General features: G+C 31.5%; 1 protein-coding gene across 1 annotated transcript in view; it reads right to left on the bottom strand.

Annotated features, from left to right (window-relative positions):
• LOC136968409 (ubiquitin carboxyl-terminal hydrolase 8-like) overlaps positions 1-15,167 on the bottom strand; it is an 89,272-nt gene extending 74,105 nt beyond the window's left edge. The window contains exons 1-3 of the mRNA XM_067262425.1: positions 15,055-15,167; positions 13,338-13,456; positions 7,003-7,147 (exon numbers count right to left, since the gene is read on the bottom strand). Of these exons, the coding sequence (XP_067118526.1) occupies positions 7,003-7,147; positions 13,338-13,450 (258 nt within the window). The 5' untranslated portion in view covers positions 13,451-13,456; positions 15,055-15,167. The remainder of the gene's footprint in view (positions 1-7,002; positions 7,148-13,337; positions 13,457-15,054) is intronic.
• Positions 15,168-22,299: the final 7,132 nt, after the last annotated feature.

Raw genomic sequence — 22,299 nt, 5'->3', positions numbered from 1 at the left:
CAATGCGAAAATTTCCCGTTTTTGAAAAAAATAATGGTGGCTGTTGTATCGTCTGAAATTATTTTATTATTTTGCACAAACAATATATATATATTAATAAATGTAAAAGGAAAAATTATAATTCAGAAGTTAGTTTTAATATAAAATTATAACAATGCGCCATCTAGTTTCAAAAAGTTTTGCTGATGAAACTAGATCTCTCTGGTCAATCAGTAAAGGTCCCCACAATTCCCCACATATTTCTGGTGGCCACCAGAAATATGTGGGGAATAACATGGGACAGGTAAATGGGTTTTTTCAAAAATTTGTTTGTCAAAATTCGATTTAGCAACATTCGCTTTTCGAACTTCCCAACTCATGTGTTTGTCAAAATTTGATATCACAATATTTGTATTTCCAACTTATCAACCAGCAACGCATGCACAAATCTCACACTACTGCCTGTTTGTAGTGTGTGTCACCATTTTATATTTTATTTTGTCTCATTCTCAGTCCCCTGACTACCTACAAGTCTGGTTTTTTTATGTGCGCATGATTTGGACACCTAATACGCTGGGCCAAATTTCAACTCCTGATATGTACTCCTTCATACATCTAAAGCTGGTAACACATCAGGCAGTACGATTTTATAAACAAGACATAGTCTTGTCAATAACATTAGAATGTTAATAAATTATATTAATATAAAACAGATTTATAGATATTTAAATAGAGTAGAAAGTTGTTTATCCGAATCAATTGGGGACTGGGGTTGTTCGGATAACTGATTTTTCGGATAACCAATTATGTACGAAAAAATATATTAACCTTTCCGATGTTCAAATTTTTCTCCGTTGCGCATTGCTTCATGTTGAATTTTCATCGATTTTAAGCCTAACAAAAATTTTTATAATAATAATCGAGGCTATTGTATCGTTAAAAATTATTTCTTTATTTTGTACAAACAAAATAAATATATTGAAAAATATAAAAACATAAAAATTATACTTTAGAAGTAAATCTAGTATCAAAAAAGTTCAATTCAGCACGACTGGAAAGCGTTCGGATAACCGACATTTCAGATAAACGACTCTCTACTGTAAATATTACACTAATCAGTAAATCCCATTGAAAAACTTGAAAATTACCATATTTTATTTAAAGTGTATGTAATAATCATAATTTAAAACTAAGGTTTGCACTAATGACAATATTTTTTATTATTTTAGTATTTTAAATCACTATCTGCATAACCAATTTTATTTTTATATTATTAATTTTATTATTATATAAGTTATTACAACTTTAATAATTTAAATGTACTGTAATTATTAGGGTTTCTCATTTCCTGGTCTTTTGCTTGTCCCGGGATTCCGGGATAAAATTGAACTGTTTCCTGGGATTCCTGGATAAAATTGAACTGTTTCCCGGGATCCCGGGAAATCCTGGGACAAAATGAATTATTTTTAAGATATACAAATTATCATGAAATCAAATGATATAATTATTTTTTATCTTTGAAAGTAATTTAATATGTTCCGCAACCTCCAAAATCATATTAATAACACTGTGTAAGATATATATTAAAAATTTCTTTTGAATTACGTAGAAATTTTCACAAATAGAAAAAATTTATTAAAGTTTGCTGGAAACTGCATACAACAACAAAATGCTTTGAATTGAATTAAAAAAACAAAAAAATGAATTTAGATCAAACTTCTAACTTAGAAGGTAATTTTCGTTTTTTAAATAAAATATAATACAAAATATTGTAAATTTTTATAAGATTTTAAAAAGCAAAGATGGTCAATACTCCAATAACTCGATCTAGTTCTTATTTTAGTAATGAAAAGTCTTGCTACCAAGAATGCCTTTTCCGATTTAATTGATGTGATTGGAATCACGTTTAATGCATTTACAATTGCAACGTTTACACGTTTAATGCATACAATTATGATGTGTTTTTCACCTGTATCCTGAAAGATTTCTTGTTTGTTTTCGAGATTGTAGTACTTCTTTTCTTCTCTAGTATTCTTGATTTGTCTACCTCGACTGCTTTAATGGAAACAGCATATCCCAATAATTCGGCAGTTCATTTGTCTTTAATAATCAGGTTATGAAGAAAAACTTCACACTTGCATACTTTGTACTCATTTGTATCCTGGTCCAATTTCCACAACTTGGCGTTACGCAGTTATTGAAGCTACTGGGCATGGTTAAAAATTAAGACAACATAAGCGCAATTATTACAGATATTACAGGTAAAGAATTTTGAGAGTCCTGCCACAAATAAGCTAGGTATTAATTATTGACCATTTGTGATGTGCCGTAATGAGTAAAAATTAAAAAAAACTAATAAGTAGGTTTAAAATTAATAAATACAAATGTATTCTGACAGTTTACGAGTTAATTATACTTTCTATTTGCAAAATTTCCTCAACCTTAACACAAAATAAAAAAAAGAAGTAAATTTTTAAATTTGTGGGATTTTCCAGGGTATTTCCTGGGTTAAAAAAACAACCGGGATCCCGTTTGAGAAACCCTAGTAATTATATTATTAGTAGTCATAGTAAATGAATATGGTATTATAGCAATTTTTTGTGTATCACAACTAAATGTTTAAAATAATAATCATCTTTAGAAAAGTTATTAATTTAAAATTCTCTTGTATATATTTTATATTTTTATTAAATATTGTATATAAATTTTTAAAATGCATTCACATGCATTTTTTTTACAGGATTTCATGCATAAAACAGCAATTTTCAGCTGATTATTTATGTAATTACACTGCACATAATTGCCATTCCTAAAAATTTGATTATTCTGAAAATAATGTGTCTTCTCTGCATATACCAAATTTCAATGTCGTTTGTTCTTCTGTTTATATAACAATATCCTTGATTGGTCTCCCATAAAGAGCCCTCAAAACTTTGCAATAGTGTAAGCTAATTGAAACAAGTTCAGCTGAAAATAAATGACAGGAGGGCTAAAATGTTTCTCAGAAGGATCAGAAAATGATTTTTCTGTATTTTTTGGCAAGAAGTAAATACACAAAAACATTTAAACTTTTAAAGGTTTAAAACATTATTAAAAAGAGAGACATTCAAGGTTGTAGCACTGAGGTTGTAGTCAAACTATTCATGTCATTACATCATACTTAGTTGACAAACATCCATGACATCATGACTTCATCTAGTAACAATCCCATAAGACCTCCAAGATGTCAGCAATGATAGTTATCAAAAATGATGTCAGAGCAGAAAATTGTCACCTTAATCGTGTGAACATATGACAATAAAGAAAAATTATATGTAAGGCAGCAATTTTCTGCCGTGAGATTTTGAGGGTCTGTGATAAGCAAAAAACATTTTTGACCAAATTCTTACAGGCGGATAGCATATACACGAGGATATCATATAAATAAGTCAATTTGCTGACAAATGCTCACAAAAAATAATAGAGACAGATGAACACTACTACTATTGCATGTGATTGTGGGTTAAACAATATATCTTCCAATATTCACTTCAAAATTAACTATAAATAAGACAAGATCTGAATGATGCATCTAAAAGACGACAAGATCTACATAAATGACAAAATTAATATTAATAACATTGAGAATTTTCAATATTTAGGCTCAAGGATAGTTTATCAGACAATTTTCAGGGAAACAAGTCCTAAACAATTTCTTAGACAACTCTTCCCAATCTGGAAATCAAAAACTGTATCTGCTGGAACAATAATCAAACATGTATTTTAATAAATACATGTTTGATTTTAATAACATTAGTTAGTTATGTGTGATTTCTCTCCCATAAAAAAATCAAACTTTATCAAACTAGTAGTCAAGCTATTTTTGCCTATGATGCATATGCATATATCTGGCAATCAAAAAATCCACTGAAATTATAAACACAGTTTTTATACCACTTGTCTCAGGAAGATGCTGGGATACAAAGATAGATTATAATGAAATAAATCTAAAATCTAAAGACAAAATAATACAGGAAAAATACTGGACAGAACCGAACATATATCTAATGATAAAATACTACAGGAGGTTTAATTACTCCCATTTATGGATATAATTGAAAAAAGACAAATTTCATTGCTTGCCATCTCTTCAGACACTTACCCTCTCAATGAATACTTCAAACTTATCTCTCTATAATCCAACAAATGGCCATAGAAGAAGAAAAAGGCCTAAAATCCAGTTCTGTCAGTATATTATTGGAATTTCAAATATATGAAGTTAAACTCCCTAAACATATTCTTGAGCATGCCCAAAACAGGGAGGTCTGGAAGACCTTATATATTTACATTAATTATACGTAATTTCTGTTTGTATGTTAGGTTCAAAGACCGGAAATGCTCATTGAGTGAAAAAATGACCAAAATGCATTGTGGCTAATTCAAAACAACCACAAAGCGAAATTTGCATCATGGCTTTCATGATATTTGACCACTATGCATTGTGGTGATTAAGAAAAGCCAACGCATTCTGAACATTAGTTGATGCAACCACAATTGAGGGTGTTACGACACACAGTGGTTTGTAACTTTAAAATATGGGTTCTAGCTTCGAAACATTTTTGTTTACAATTTTTAATGTGAACAATATTAGTTCTACAAGTTTTCCTAGAAATTTAATTTTCATACTTAAAAAAATTTCAAAGAAATAAAATGTATTGAGAAAAATATGCATTTGTTTTTTTTGTTTTGCTTAAAAGTGTTAAAGATCAAACTACATGTACCAGTAGGTGCTTGATGTACTCTACACCAGTGTTTCTCAATGGAGCAATATCGCCCCCATGTGGACATTTTTCCATATTGGGGGACGATTAGTAACAATTTATATTTTGGGGACAAAAAACAATTTTCTGGGCGATATAGTAAAACATTATATTAAGAATAATTAGATATTTTATTCGTTACATCGTACAATAATTAAACAAATAACATTATACTAGTCACTAGTCCAGTGGTTCCCAACTGGTGTTCTGTAAGCATCTCCCAAGTGTTCCGCAGATTTAGTCGCAAATCGGAAAGTGTACAATCATATTCGAGCCGCCGAATATCAAAAACTTAAAATCATAAAATTTTCATAAACTTAAATATATATGTACGACTCGTACTTATGGAGTGTACTACTGTTTCGAATAAGATAAAGGCAATGATAAAAACTGAATGAAATATGTAAAAAACATCAGACACAAGTTTCCCATTAAAGTTATTTAGGTATATTTTTTCCTGTCTTAGAATTGGCATTAATAATATGAGTGGAGATTTTGAATTATAACTGCTCAATTCTAATAAAATAACTGATGACAAGCTTATGTATTTCATATTAACTTAAGTAAGTGTTCCACTAAAGAAAATTGCTCACAAAAGTGTTCCGCATCCTAGAAAAGGTTGGGAACCACTGCACTAGTCTATTCAATGCAATACGAATTTTGCATTAGCCTCGACCCTCTGCATTGGAATTTTGAAGCTTGATTGGTGTCGGATTTTTTTCGAAGTAAAGGGGGCAATATTACGTAACAGTTTTATTGAAGGGGGTAACGATTTGTTAGAGGTTGAAAAACACTGCTCTGTATGATGACATAAAAATCAGCTGCTAAAGTTAAAAACCACTGTGAGGCAGATTTATTATGGTTAAAAGCCACCACAAGTTCTGGATGTTAACTAATAACGAGGTGGTGATAGGAAAATAAAACTCTTTTTCATTATGATTTATGTATCTTCAATTATCTTATATAAGTAGGTAACAAAATTATTCACCACATACAGAAATGTAACTTGGTTACTTTTCAACATGTAATCATTTGTGAAAATCTGTTGTGGTGCTCGATATGTCAACGTTTTCTAACAACTAATTTACTAAAACTAATTACTTTGTCAGGAATTTTTATTAAATCAGTCTTTTTTGACAAGAATCAAGAATGTTGCAGTGATTTATTTTTACAAGAACTATTACAGTGATATTTCAAGTTGCATTTTATGTTCTTTGAGCGACATTTGCATTTTTTATCAATACAGTATCTTTTACAGTGACACTTACTTACTTCCAGATGTTAACATGGATGCCGAGTGAAGTGTTAATGAAGTTGAGGGTATGTCCTTAATGTTAATAAAGTAACTGTCAGAAATTGTAAATTCATTACGAGAATAAAGTCGATCAAGAAGATTCTTGTTTCGTAACTGATAGAGACCTGATGGATTAATGCTCATAACAGCTAAAACATTTCTGGGAGCTGCACGTCCCCGATCAACATCAGGCACTCTAACTAAAACATTCAAACCAATTTCAACCTGTCCATCAAATCATGGTAGCATCAACTAACATTCAGAATGCATTATGGCTTTTAATCACCGCAACAGGTAGTGGTCAAATATCATGAACGCCATGGCACAAATTTCGCTTTGTGGTCGTTTTGAATTAGCCACAATGTGTTGTGGTCATTTTTTTTGATCAATGAGCGTTTTCAGTCTTTGAGCCTAACATATATACTATTTCCCTATTTGCAAAAAGTTCTTTTGTAAATAAATGATGATGATAACTATTTTAAATTACATTTAATGATTCAGCATTTATACAGCACTTATTAATTCTAAGTGTATGTATTCGGTTCTTATAAATTTAAATATTAAAAGGAAAAAAAAATCAGAATCTTAATATTTTTTTAATGACATAATAAAATCAATATGGAGCACAGTGTACTTAAATTTTGGCTGTAAAAATTAATAAACAATTTAAAAGTCATTATCAACTAATAATACTTTCACACACATACAGTACATACCTATTAGACAAAAACAAATAAAAAATTTAAATTATAGATAAGTATTTGGCTCAAGAATAGATCTATTTAATTTCAATTCTGTGCATATTTTTTTTTTTATTTAAAATCATTGTAAGAAGAAAAGGAAATAGAAAATAATAAGTGTAAGTAGAAACAATAATAAGACAGTATTTTATTGAAGTATTATTTAAGTACTGCTAATAAAATACTTTACCATGTCACTTTTACTTTTATAAGTATTTCTAATTGTTTTATAAAATGCCAAATATCTCATATACAATAGATAAGCTCGTTCTTCATCTCCACTTTCATCAGATTTGACTGCTTCTTTATATAATTTAGTAGCAGATTCTGAATATCTACAAAAAATAAAAAGATATTTAGTATCTGAAATAATAATAAATCCACATGTAATGAAAAATACAGGATGTTCTGCTCAAAAGTACCCAATTTTAATTTGTCATAAAAAATGAATGGTTTAAAATATAAAAAAGCAACAAGTGGCATCTAGGGGGAAAACTCAAAGTTTTATAGAGATTTTTTCATACTATAAGATGGAATATAAGTTGAATTGTGAGAATTATTGTCCAGTCATGCCATAGGAGAAAGCACAGGTGCTCTGATATACCTGATAACATGGCTTCAAAGATCTCTGATCTGACCCTCTTAGATTTCTTTCTGTGGGGTTATGTGAAAGATATGGTTTATGTAACTTTGATCAGAGGTTGTCAGGATCTTTGAGAGTGCATCATCACAGCCATCACCACTACAGAACACATTGCCTGCAGCATACATAGCAGAAAGTTGCCTACAGTTTTGATGTTGTCACTGACCACTGGAGTGAAGGTAGAGAGATGGCGATTTTTTTCAATAAAATTTGGTGAGTTTTTTTTCTCATGTAAAATCTTTAGTGATTTTATATCTTTAACCATTAATTTTTCATAGCCAAATCAACCTGGGTAGTTTTGAGAACACCCTGTATAATTTGTAATTTTAAATAGAATAAAATATTTCATTTACATAAATATTAATTTTCAAATAATTTAAAATTGTATTGATAAATACATGGGGTGATCAAAAAGTAACTTTACAAAGCCGATATATGCACTTTATCAAATATGAGAAAATGTCACAGTCTGAAGGAATCAGCTGCAGGATATATGAGTTATTAGACTTATAACAAAAAAAACTTTTGAAATGTCTGCAGTAAATCCACTGTGCATTGTCATATGTAATCTGGCATTGCCATAAAACAGAATATCACCCTGGTTAAGAAGTCTAGGATATTTTCTCCCAATGATCTCTTTAATGCATCACAATATGAAATGGCATTAAAAACATGACCATATTACAAAAAATTCACCAAAAGCACATGGAAAAGACAGCAGTCATGACTTTTTCAATGGATGATATCATCTTATCATCTTAATTTTTATTCTTGGCATAGAAGAAGGTTTCTTTTTCATGAAACTGATTTTCAGTGGTTATAAAAGCAGGCCTGGTCAACCTGTGACCCGTCACGTTAAATTGTGTGGCCCACTATGTGATGTGATATATATATATATTACAACTTTTGTTTCCCATTATGTGTATACCAAAACAATTAAATAAATGAAAATTTGCATGTGTCATTGTTATAATGCACAAGTGAGAGTACAAACTCTTGGTATAACAATAAAATATTATTCATTTTGTATTTGTTTTACTTTTTAAAAAGCATGTTTGCCTAAATTGTGGCCACCGTAATGTTACGCGTGATCAAAATGGCCCGCGAAACAATTTGGGTTGGCCAGGCCTGTTATAAAGTTTAGGTCTACTACATATCATCATCTGTAATGATTTTCCAGAGTCTCAGGTCTGTATCATTCCAAGAAATTGAGACATGCCATGCCATCTTTCCTGTAAGACAGGTGTGTCAAACTCATTTAAACAACAGGCCATTAATGCGACTGGTAAAATTCATGCAGGCCAAATCACATTTACAAATTTTCTTAAAATTATAATGTGAAGTGAAAATGCAGGAATATACATAGGGCAATTAAAACAATATGTAGTTCAGTGAATTCAACTCAATAATATATACTTGCTATAGTATTGCTTTTATTTAAACTTTTATTTTATTTAATGTAGATATTTATAAAACTAAAATTAATTGTTTTCACCAGAAACTTGCCAGCACTATCTTCCTCCTCCTAGTTTTCCAATATCTGGATTCAAAGACTGAGAATAATCTTCATTATCGCAGATAGATGTTTCGGTTAATCTTGATCTGTAAACCATTTTCTTTAATTTCAGAGCTTTGTGGCCGCTGGCCACGAAAAATCACATGCAGCCTGCCAGTTTGACACCCCCACTGTAAGATATGCTGAATCTATCTTGCACAGTTCTTATAAACCAGCAATGTGCCATATGATCAGATATCAAAGATCAAGCTGAAAAACAATTGCCAAAATGACAGGCAAATTCACTATGGTGATCCAGTATGATAGGCATTATCATTCTGATTCAGTCTATCAATTCTTGTGGTGTTTATTTCTGTCGTTCGGTAACTTAGATGACGACTGTGGCTTTTGTCACTCACACTTTCTTATCAACTTACAGACCTGCAACATCATTTTATGATACATTAACAGCACTTGACATTGTTATCGTATCATAAAATGATACAATAACAGCACTTGACAGCACTTCCCAATAAACCTCAATAAACTGATGAAAATATTTTTCTGTATTTAAGTTCTTATTGTACTACAGTTTTATATCAGTTATTTACATTTATTTATAAATAATTATTCACACACACACACACACACATCCACACACACACACCACACCACACACACACACACACACAAATATATATATATATATATTTTAATGTTTTCAATTGTTGTGATATTAGATAAGATCAGATTGAAGTGATCATCATCAGACTATCAAATGTATACAATTTATGCAAATAAATGTTTAGTTTTAATTGTGTAAAATTTTAAACAACAAAAATATAATGATCTGATTACATATTATGTGTAAATACTCAGATATTTAATTAAACAAACATAAATAATAATATCTTTCAGTATTAAGATTCTTTAATGATAAAATTAGGAAGTACTTTCAACATCACATTGATATTTTCCTCGGGTAATATAGAATATATTAAAATTATTATTAGAACATTTGTTTAAATGAAAAGAAACACATATTTGAATTTAGAAACATTAATATTAGAATGTAAAAATGGACTGTATTGATGTTACAGTGATGTAGAAAGTGGGTAAAAGGGTTATAAAAAAAACAAAAATATGAATTTAATAATTTGATGCAAGGCATTGGGTTAATCATTTAAAAGTTTAAATATTAGGTTTGTTACAAGGTCCTAATGTAAAAAGGTATAATGATTCCCAAATAAAAATAGATTTGTATTCAACATATTGTCAGAGTAATGATGTTTCAGCCCATAAAGATATATGGTTAAGATCTAATATATTCTATGAAAGTTCTTATAATTTAATACACTTTATTCAGAGAAATTAAATCATAAGTTGTTAATGCCTTTAGAATCTACCAAAAGAGATAAGATTTGATAAGTAAAAACAGTTTGAGAAGTATATTGTGTATATGTAAAATTTGGAGTGTTCCCACCTGAAGAAAGGATGTTTAAATCCCAAAATGCATGGCAAATAAATCTCTTTTGCCAGCTGAACTTTGTCTCCTATTAAAACAGACTGTTATAAGACAAACTTCGGTTTACCATTTTGTAGTCTTAATTGGAACATCAATAGGTTTTCATATTTATATGATATAAAGTCTGCCATAGTAATTTAATTTCTAAATCACCATCTATAAATATTTTTATTATTATGACTTAAAAAATTTACACAAATTTTTGATATTATCTAAACTATAATGATGTAATTAAATTATAAAATGAAATTCAATACAATTTATCAGTTCAATTAATTTAATATTTATTAACACTTACCGTGCCAGTCCAGTTGACCTAGTTCCTTACCTGTGTGCTGACTGATTTAAGCAATTTTACAGTATTTTCTACCAAAAATAAAAAATGGTTGACTAAAGCTAGGTAAAAAGTAAAAACAGTTTCTGATATTGGAAACATTTATCTGTACAATACTCAATTTTGATGTGTGTGGGCTTTATTTTTATGTATTATGCTTTAATGTTATTTGGACTTGTTTTAGAGATAAAGATACAATGAAGAAAAATTAGAAACTGCAATATAGCTTTAAAATTTGTATTTTTATGTATGAAATATATAGTACATCGATGAATTTATTCATAATAATGATGTACTGTATCAATATTTTTAGTAGACTTTTTTCTGACTAGCTGTTTTTCGTAATTTAGTCAGTTTGGAAATGTACATAAGATGCATTAGCACTATCAGAAATATAGGAATTCGACTTTCGTATTAATAATATCTAAAAAGTATATAAGTTATGTAATATCATATAAACTATACAGGTTTAAAATAATAACGAAGTTACGTGGCTTATTTGTATTTTTCTCGATCTCAGTTAGGCCTAAATCATAATTGCGACATTTTTTGTCAGATAAATCAATATAATAGGCACTATATTTGTTGATTTTTTTATTAATGAATTCGAACAATTATTAGTTAGTATGTTAATGTGCCATATCTAAACTTAACTCATATATAAAAAATAAACACGACTCGATATTTGCTTGCAAAATATGGCGATGAAATTCTGAATCAGACAAAATCACTTATATTTCAAATTTCTGAATAAATTATTTATTAACAGACACACTAAAATACACAAATAAATCATTTTTTCATTGCTGGAAATGTATTGTTATGTTTTGAAGCTAGAAATTACAGGATATATTAAGAAACGTAATATTGCATTTTTCGTTTTTTGCGAAGGAATGCAGAAAACATAATATTACATTTTTAGCACAGTAAGTGTTAATAGTTTCTGTTACAGTAATTAAAATAATACAATAAAATCATCTTTACCTGTAAATTTATTATCTACTTTTCTTTCTGTATTTTTTCTGTAATTCTTTTTTTGGATAAAAATACAGATCATTTTAAAGACAAGAATAAATTAATTAACAACTACAGTTTACTTCATTTATTTTTTGTGATTCATTTAGCTATAAAAATTTTTTAATGATATATATTATTTCAGTAGTAATAAATTATGAGTAGAATATTTATCACTAAAATTATAGTGTGCAATCATATAACATTTAATAATACAAAAATGAAGTATATTTTTGTAACTTTATAATTATATGATAACTATGAAAATATATTAAAGATTTTATTGTATCATTGCAATAACTAACAGAAACTATTAATATATACTAAATCTATTGGTTTGATTTTCTAAGTACAGGTCACTGTTTGCTAGATGTGAGACTCAAAGAATGTCACTAATGTTTTAATAATATGGCTGACATATAATTAAGACATTACAACACAGCTTCAGCAATATAAACCACATAACCCAAATTAATAGAGTTACACAGATGAAACTAAAACCATTAAACCAATAAAAGACTAAATTAGCCAAAATGATGAAAATGATTGAAATATACAAACAGACAACATATGGAAATTACATTAACATCAGAGACCAAGAAACTATTTCCTAATGAATGAAGCCACAATACAGATGAAAATCAGAATTACCCTTCAGAATTATACATTTAACTTTTACTTCACATAATACTCTAAAATACAGTTTAGTTTATAAGGAATTCACCTTTATTCTAGCAATAATTTTTTATATTGTTTTTTTTTTTTTTTAAATATGTTATTTAATTTATTATTGTATTTTTATTACACTTTTAACATATTTATTATATTTTAATTTTAAATTACATTCCACATACATTAGAACACTTTTAAATATCCATTCCATGATGTAACATATTTTATAATATATTTGAAAGATAGAGAATCTGAAGATGGTCTAAAATAAATTAAAGGAGTATTTGTTCATAGTAAAACTTTTGCTAGTAACAAGCAGAGGCATAACTAAGGGAAGCAAGGACAGCAAGTGCACAGACACCAACCTTGGGGTTTCAAAGTAAGTCCATAGAATTAAAAGCCCATACAATCTTTTTGTAATTAATTCTGAATCAGGGATGTCAAGTATGAAGTTTGCCCCAGGCACCAAAACTGTTGATGCGGACCTGGTAACAAGATGTTTGGTTAGAAACTTTTCTTTTAAATTTAGATTCAAGAGAACAAACTGCATGCAATAGGAGAGATTTGTTTTAATGTTAATTATATTTGATTAACAATGTCCCAAGGTCTATTAAATTAACTGAAAAAATATTAAATAATCAATTAATTCATATGTAAATTTTGATGATCAATATAAATATAAATAAATATACTTTTATGATTATTCACTATGTTCTTAATAAAGTATTATTGTCTAAATTTCACTTATATTCAATTTATCATATCAGAAATATGATACAAGTTGAGAGTTGAGTTTGAAAAAAACTAATTATTAATTTAAAAGAAAAATTAAATTCACTTACTTTAAAATGTCTTTGGAATTTTTAACTGCCGGTAAATTTGACTCAGCACGTTTATTCAGTTCTTCTAAATTTTTGGCAAGATATAACTTTTTTACACTTGAGGAAGATGGCATTTTTAACTAAAAGGAAAATTACATTATAAATTTCAAATAACACTTGTTTATTTCAAAAAAAAAAAAAAAAAAAAAAAAAAAAAAAAAAAAAAAAAAAAAAACACTTATAACACATCTTTACTCATTTATAGTCATAATGGCTGTGTTCAGCAGACCCAACAGCCTTAACAAAGCAAAGATGTTTCAATCGGTAGTTGTTACATAGTTAAATCTTCTGAACGAGTGACATATGCATTGAAACAGAAAGCAGCTTAGTCAGTTACAGCTAGCAATAGGTAGAGTAAACGAAAGATGAAGCTGTACTATAGATTACTGCCTATGGAATTTCGGACTTTGAGTATATGTTTGAACTCGGGATTGAGACGAGTTCAACGGTACCCTACCTTTGGACTGGAGATGAAAAATAAGAAAGTTATCATATTTACAATTTCTTGCCTTTCACAATGCATTCTATGCCATTTTAGTTTTCCACTAGGTGGCGTTTGACTGTTTGTGCTCCCGACAGACTCCCGGAGGGGAACCACCGAGTGTTTAACATCACTAGTTATTGATTCACAGTAGTTCTGTGACATAAAATGCATTGTAACAGCAAGTGACACGACTCCCAATCACAATAGCCGAAAACTTAATCCAAGATTTTGAGAACTTACAACCTTGAATATCAAATCCGCTGTAAAAAAATAGAAGAGTTAGTGATTCACCCTTTACTGTTCCTAACCTAGGTGATGTTTCTCGTGTATTCCGAGGCTGCAGCTCCCCATAGGCTTAAACTTATACTTACACTCCAGGCAAATTCTGTTCAAACCACTAATGTATCCAATCTCGTAATTCACTGTGGGTCCAGTTATCAATAGTTTTGAGGTAGATGATTTTAAACACACAATAGGCTTAGTGGAGAGAGCGACATGACTCCCGGTCATTGCACAATTGCTGGAAAAAAGTATGATAACTTTCTTATTTTTCGTCTCTGGTCTAAAAGTAAGGTATTGTTGAACTTGCCTCGGTCCCGAGTTCAGATATATGCTCAAAGTCCCAAGATTCCATAGGTGGTAATCTATATAATCCCCAAAGATACTACAATGTGACATCAAAACACCAAAACATTTCAAAACAGCACTACTGCAGAGGGCATTCGGCAAGAAAATACCCAACAGCTCTGGAACTGTCGAGTCTATCAAATGCAGCCAATGACAATTAAAATAAGTATCAGTATTGTTTTTATAACTTATCACTTTTTTCAAATTCCATGTTAAAAAATTAGTTTATTAATTACTTGTGAAATTGAGAAGTTTTTGATTTGCATGTTTCAATAACAACTCTCATCTGATGATGAACAACAACAAACATCCAAAAACCTCTATAAACTATAAAATAAGACTTCTGCTTTTTTTAAGCTTTTTAAATTGAGACTGTTATAAACTATAACAAAATCTCAATTAACTGAGGCAATATGAAGTGAAGACACTTCAGATAATCAAAAATCTTTAGTAAATTATTAAATAACTCTATTTGAACATAATAACATGGATACATTACTGCATATGATGTAATCTAATTTTAACTTTTAATTTACAAATATATTCTTAAGAAAGTAAAACATTTACTTTTATTCACCACTAAAAATATATAACGAACAAACGATATTTAGTCACTTAATAACTCATCTTTAAAGTTCAAACTCATAACGAAATAAACTTCGCGTACACGTGTTGCCAACTACCGAATATGAGTCCCCCTCGGAAAAAAAATTATATATATATATATATATTATATATAATATATATATATATATATATATATTTTAACCCCAAAAAATTCCCTAACAAGTATTTTTTTTTATTTTCCTTAAATTTCTCCCAACGATTATAAATATTACATTTATTGTTATACATTTATTTGTTATACATTTATTCGTTTATTAGTGTTGCAAAATATTAGCGTTTTTGTGCTAGTGCGGCGATTCTCAACCTTCTTAGCTCCACGACCCCTCAAATAATAAATTTAAATAAAATTAATATTTCGCGACCCTCCACCCAAAGGAATAAGTGTTTAAGGGTATACTACAGATTACCACCTATGGAATTTCAGGACTTTGATTATATATTTGAACTCGGGAAACCGAGACGAGTTCAACGGTACCCTATTTTTGGACCGGAGACGAAAAATAAAAAAGTTATCATACTTTTTAAGTTACCATACTTTTTTAATGCTCTCACGAAGACAGCACCATAGTTGCTAGTACTGACATCTTGCGGTAAAGTCTACAAACCATGACGCCCGACTACGGTCATCTCCAGGAGGATTAAACACGCGATACGAGAGCGGAGAGAGCGACGCGACTTCCGGTCATCGCGCGATCGCTGGAAAAAAGTATAACAACTTTTTTATTTTTCGTCTCCAGTCCAAAAGTAGGGTATCGTTGAACTCGTCTCGGTCTCCTGAGTTCAGATATATACCCAAAGACCCGAAATTCCATAGGTGGTAATCTGTAGTATACCCTTAAATTTTATTTGTTACTTTTTTTAAAAAAGAAGACTGAAAGATAAGCTTAAATGCCAATTTTATAACATTTTACAAATTTTCAAACTGTTTCTATAGATATGCATTTTCAGTCACATTCGCTTCATTCCATTTAAAAAACTAACTGTAACTAATCCACGTAGGCTAATACTCCTGTCGAATGAATTGAGGCGGTTAAAACATGAATCTGTCGTTCTAGAAGACACGGAATTAAGTTTAACACAGGATGTCCCATTTTAATTAGTCACCCAAAATATCTCGAAAAATATACTTCCTAATAGAAAAATGTCTTGCATCAAGGAGAACACAAGATGACTCCGTCATAGGTGACGTTACTATCGCTGAAACGAACAAACACTATCTTCAAACGCAATAGGTCACCTTAATAATAATGATTGCAATACTAACAAATAAATACAAAACTTTGTCTGAATTTTATTTACAGCGGAAAGTGAATGCAAGCACTAAGATGAAAAATTCGAAAAGTAATACAAATCATTTTGGTCATGTTTGTACAGTACCTAGCAGAAGTTATTGTGACGGACGAATGGACGAAGGTGTTCAAACAAAAAATTTTTCGATTTTTCCCTTCACCATTTTATCGAAAGATCTGTTGAAACCCATAAAAAATTTTTTCCACAAACTTGCTTCCTCGTTGAGGATGATCCGTCTAGTTAGACGTATGTCACCCGGAACTTTCAGAAGTAATTCACGTATTGGACACCCGACCCTTAACAATGACATTCTGACCTCACGGAAAAAACCCAAGCCGAAAAATAATACGAAGGAACGATGACAGATCCGGCAGTAGTCGTTTGGTTAGCCACCGCGAGTCCAACCCTGGAAAACTTCCCGCAATCTTCCGAATTACTTCCGAAGCGACCCCATCTAGAAGACCGGGAATTTATACCATGGGATTGTTTTATATTGTGGACTGTTTATTCTGTGGATTGTGAACCTCTGTGGAATATACCGTCTTAGGATCGTGGATACCCGGCGGCTCAAGGACTCTCACATCTCCTTAACCAAGGTATTTATCAACTCGCGAATTGTTTGTAAACTCTCTCTCTCTCCGTGTATCTCGGAATACGTCCTTGTTAGCTATGCGTCGTGCTGTAAATTTTTATACATTTTTATTAAAGTTATTCTTGTTACTTAGCCAGTGTCCCGAGTGACTCACTTCCTCGGTTCTCCTACCTCCACCTCCACAGCAAACATACCCGCTCACCCGCGACCGCTCGCGTGACGTAAGAACTCTGCATCGCGATTTCCGAGTCTTAACAGACTCGGTGGTGTCACATCCTGACGAGGGGTCAAAGAGACTCCGATCCTCCGATCACATTATGTTTGTTTGTATAAGGCAATGCGACGCGTGACTGATCTGCCGAGAAGGGTCCGTCGGGATAACTTTCTATAAGAAACTGGTTCCTATTTAGTCATTGCATGAATAAACGTGAATAAAACCCGGAAAACACCACGTAAACAGCCCCTTGGCGAAGCGCAAACCCGCAACCAGTGTTCAGTGATTTTATCCATTCCACTAGAGGTCACAAGTTATAAATATTGGTAACCTTGAATTTTAATTTAATATACAGTGAAACCTCGGTTTTCGTCGGTTGTCTCGGATTTCGTCGATGTGCCCACGCGACCTTGCCGAAATCACAGGGCGACTCACGTTTTCCTCTGCAGTATGGCGTTGTTTCTCGTTGTGAGAGCATTAACCCGCACGTCTAGCAAAACAATTCGATTGCGTTCATTTCCTGTTTTTCGTGGTGGCTCGTGTCTCGTTAGGATTGGTTGAATCTGGACCAATAGTGATCGTTCCGTACAACACGTTAGATTTGAATGAGCGGCGGACGTGACAGAGCTACGGACGAGCGGGAACGCTGATTGGAAGACGGCCGACCACCGGCGCGCATATATAAGGACAGTTTAGGCGGGAAAATGGAAGCGGCTTTCGTCTGGTTAAAGAGAAGGCATCGTCTCGTCAATGACAGGGCGTGATTCCCGAAAGTGTTAGTGCATCGTAAGGTGTTTTTTAACGAAATTATACGTGATACGAACAATTAGCAATCATTGGCACTTTGGTTTCGGTCGCATTTTTTGCACATCAAATTTAGTAACTTGACTCTGTTAGCTCCATCATGGGACCGAAGAAAGTTTCCAGAGCCAGCAGGCCTTTGAAGAAGAAGGTGGGGAACATGGTTGAATTGAAAAAGGAAATTACAGAAAAATATGAGAGCGGCATTAAGATTGCTGAAATCATCCGCATGTACAAGAAGTCGCCATCCACAATAAGTTCCATGTGTCGAAAAAGGGAGTGATGAAGAAGGCTAATGTAGCGAAAGGCGTAAATGTACTAACGAAACAGAGATCTGAAACAATTGAAAATGTTGAACAGTTATTATTAATTTGGATCAAACAAAAACAGTTAGATGGCGATTCTGTTTCGGAGACAATGTCGAATAGCATTTAACAATAATTTCGATCGTTGATTACAACCCTCCTCACCGTCCTTCATACGCGAAGAAGAGTCTTCAGAAAGATAAATAAATGAACATTTAACATGTTATTTATTATATTAGTCTTATATATTCATTTTATGTTCGTTTCTTATTGTTTTTAGTATTAAACGCTATAATCATTCTCTAAAAAATGTGTTTTTGGTGCGTATTTTGGAGTCTCTAGAACGAATTAATCGGATTTACATAGATTCCTATGGAAAAATTTGTCTCGGTTTTCGTCGATTGTTTCCGGACGAATTATCGACGAAAACCGAAGTATCACTGTAATTTCTTGATCGAGTTTTACTTTATAAAAAAAATTCTGTACTGTTTTCGGTAGAATGAAAATAAATGCCGATTTTGCGTTATTTACATTGTGAAATAAAATTATGCACGAAATATTTCTTGTCACTTTGCATTTCAAAAACTATCACTATATTGTTCTTGCCTCGTTGAATTGAGAAATTAAAATGTATTAATATTAATCATGTCTGATTATACGCAGAACGTAGTAGTAGACATTTACTAATTCTTGGTGAAGCGCATAACTTAAACTAAAAAATACCAATACTCGTAACTTCTACTAGGTGCGTCATTCAAACAAAATGTTCTTCCAAATAAAAATATCTGTTTTTCCGTGAAATTCGACTATATAATACAATAATGTAAATTTCTGTTTGAAGGTACGAAGGTGTTCGTTTCAGCGATAGTAATGTCACCTACGAGAGAGCCGATAATACTTGTCCTCCTTGATGCAAGACATTTTTCTGTGGGAAGTATATTTTTTAGATATTTTCGGTGACTAATTAAAATGGGACATCCTTAATATCGTGATTCACTGATTACAGAGCTGCGAGAGAAACAGACACGACCTCGATTCAACAGTCTGCCAGCCTCCTTCCCCATTGCATATCATAGAAACAGTTTTCTGATACTGGATAATGACGACCTAAGCAATTAAGGCGTTGGTCTAGTTTTGGGGAACACAGGATCTAAGAATTTTTCGGAGATATGTCTCAGATGTCACACTCCATTTCTCATCATCCTGTCGCCACAAATATGGATATGGCCGAATCCAAAGTGGACTTTAAGAAAGTCCCTTTTAGTGCTCATAAGTAACTTTTTTGGTTTTATCCTAAGTAATAAAATTCAGTTTTATTTTTTAATTAAAACTTTTCCATAATTATGAAATTTGGTAAAGTTGAGGGATCCAGTAGTTTGTACCCGCTACTCCGCTCTCAGCAGTCTTACCCGAGTGTGGCAATATTAGATTGATTCCGCGATTGATAACAAACTTATGACAAATTATAGATAAAATGTGTTTATATTGTTCGAAGGACAAATGGTAGGTTATCTGTACTTTCATACTTATCTTATCTAAAAAATTAACGAATGTTTATTGTCATTATAAATCATTTATAACTACTTTCAGTTTGCATTAAAATGTAGCTGAAGTTTTAAGTGATTAAATTTTCATATGAAAAGTATTTACTTTATTCGCACAGCATATTTTATTATTATCCATCAAAAACATTCTTTTTTCTTATCCAATATCTACTCTATTTGCCCTACAGCCTAGGAGAGCCATTTTTCTATAACCATTGTAAGTCTAGCTGAACCCACGACAAGAGAGATCCATGGAGTGAGGAACGGGCTCAAAATATCCTGAACAGAGCACTTATGAAAACGTATTCAATCATGGCACCACAGAGATAGTCGAGCTGAAGGCGTCAACCTATTTTTAATGTTAATGAAATGAAAATATTAAGCATCGCGCCCATTAAGTGGCTTAACCTTATTAACTTTTCATTATTAATCTTTAAATTCTAGAAACGTTTAATAAATCGGTTTTCCGCTTGAGATGTGCGATTAGGAATTTTCAATTAGGATCTGTGCTACAAATTATAAAAACGGTTTTTTTGACGGTCAAAATTGTAGTCACTATTTCAATGTATTCTTGCAATTTAGCATTTCAAGTGCATGAGCTTTTATGGTTTCAAATTCAGTTATAAAGTAAAGCGCGTTATAAGAATTCATGCTGTAATACTTAAGTAATTTGTCGATAGTATAGTTAAACACTAAGTTTCACTTCAGTCGTTGCAAATCGAGTCGATTTTTAGAGAGTTCCAATAACAAAACGTTCGTATATGACGTGACAATTCTCTGTATTCGTACTTAGCTACGACGAACAACACGGAAATCACATGCTGACAGAGAAATGTTTTCAGAAGCAAAAACATCGAATTCACCAGTTGTGGTGGCCAAGGTTTAAATCTAGTAAAGAATAATGAAAGTAATACCATCATCAATTAAGAAACGTTGTTATCGTCGTGAATTACCTTTGTCTCAATTATAAAAAATAACGATATCCATTTTCCACCGCATTTCGAAACGTAAATCCTCAAGATGACAAACAACGTTTGATAAGAAGAAATAGAGAAACTGTTTCGATCCACTGACCTCTGGGTTATGGATCCAGAGCCACTTTGCTTCGTGTATGTCGTCTTTTCTAACAAGTATTTTAATCGTAGAGATCGATTTTTAAACGCATTTATAATGAATCCCGGTGTTACTTAACTATCACCATGACTGTGAATCTGCCGCGTACTTTATAGGAGACGAAAGAGGCTATCGGATATTTACGTTTGCATATTTTCTTCCTTTTGTGTCATTATGCGGAATTACTTAAACTACAGTAAAATTAATTCTCTGCTACTAATATACTTTGTAAATAACACCGATAATGGGTCTTCGACAGCCTACCGCTCTGGGGGACCCGGGGATCCGAACGGGTCGAATAATCCCCTGGAATTTTTCGGGGGTGGTCCGTTCGGATATGTCGGGCCCCGTCCCTCACCACCCGGTCGCCCCATTGTGGGCCTGGCCGAACCCATAATGGGCCTACTAAAAGAGGCCCTCTTAGTGCCCACAGGTCGGAAAGAGTTAAATAAAAAAAATAAAAAAAAAAAAAGGTCTTCGAAATTTTATAGAACGAGATGATTGGAACCAGCAGGAGCTAGAAGTGGCATAAATTTGATTCGTTTTCCACAGCTCCTTTACATACTTTAACCGAAAAAAAATATTTAGCTGAAGTTCGCGAATGGGATTTAAATTTGTTTATTCTTGTAAACTAAGGAAACTGCCAGTTTTTCCATCCGAGTTGTAGATACCGTTTCTCATCTCTCTGAAGAACTGAAATATTTATTTTACTTTAGGCTGCACTACAATGGTTTTTTTTAATTATTTCAACAATGATTTGTAAGAAATTCAAATCTAATTCTAAACAGAAATATGTTTAAACGTTAATTTTTGTCATCTACTTTAAGTGACAATGTGGATTTTAAACAACTTTTAGAATTAAATAAATAAATGAATATTTTAATTTGACCTCTTTTTTTTAAATTTCATCTGGAATGTTCCAATATTCAATTTGTATACAGTCAAACCTGTTTTTATGCGGTCTTTTTTTGTGCGGTATAGTTGGCGACTAGTCTCGTGCGATTTGTCATGTCTCACGTTGACTTATTATAGCTAATATTATTGCATGAATACGCGAAAAATGAAATAATTTATTTTTTAAGTCAACAAAACACCACCTGGACAAAAATATATAAAACAGACGATCGATGAGACGATGCAGTCAAGTGCTGACATCTGTTGTCAATAAATTCTATTTTGTACGGTTTTGAGTTTTCTTCTATGAGACTTTTTTTATGCGGTCAATAGGAACCGCATAAAAACAGGTTTGACTGTTATTTAAATTTTTAAAATATTTTAACATTCCATTTCGTAAGGTTTTCCTTGCTGAAAATAGCCTAAATTTAA

Source organism: Centruroides vittatus, unplaced genomic scaffold (genome assembly GCF_030686945.1).
Source record: "Centruroides vittatus isolate TY-2023 unplaced genomic scaffold, ASM3068694v2 contig_1476, whole genome shotgun sequence".
Taxonomy (NCBI): domain Eukaryota; kingdom Metazoa; phylum Arthropoda; class Arachnida; order Scorpiones; family Buthidae; genus Centruroides; species Centruroides vittatus.
This window is presented reverse-complemented; position numbering and strand designations above follow the sequence as displayed.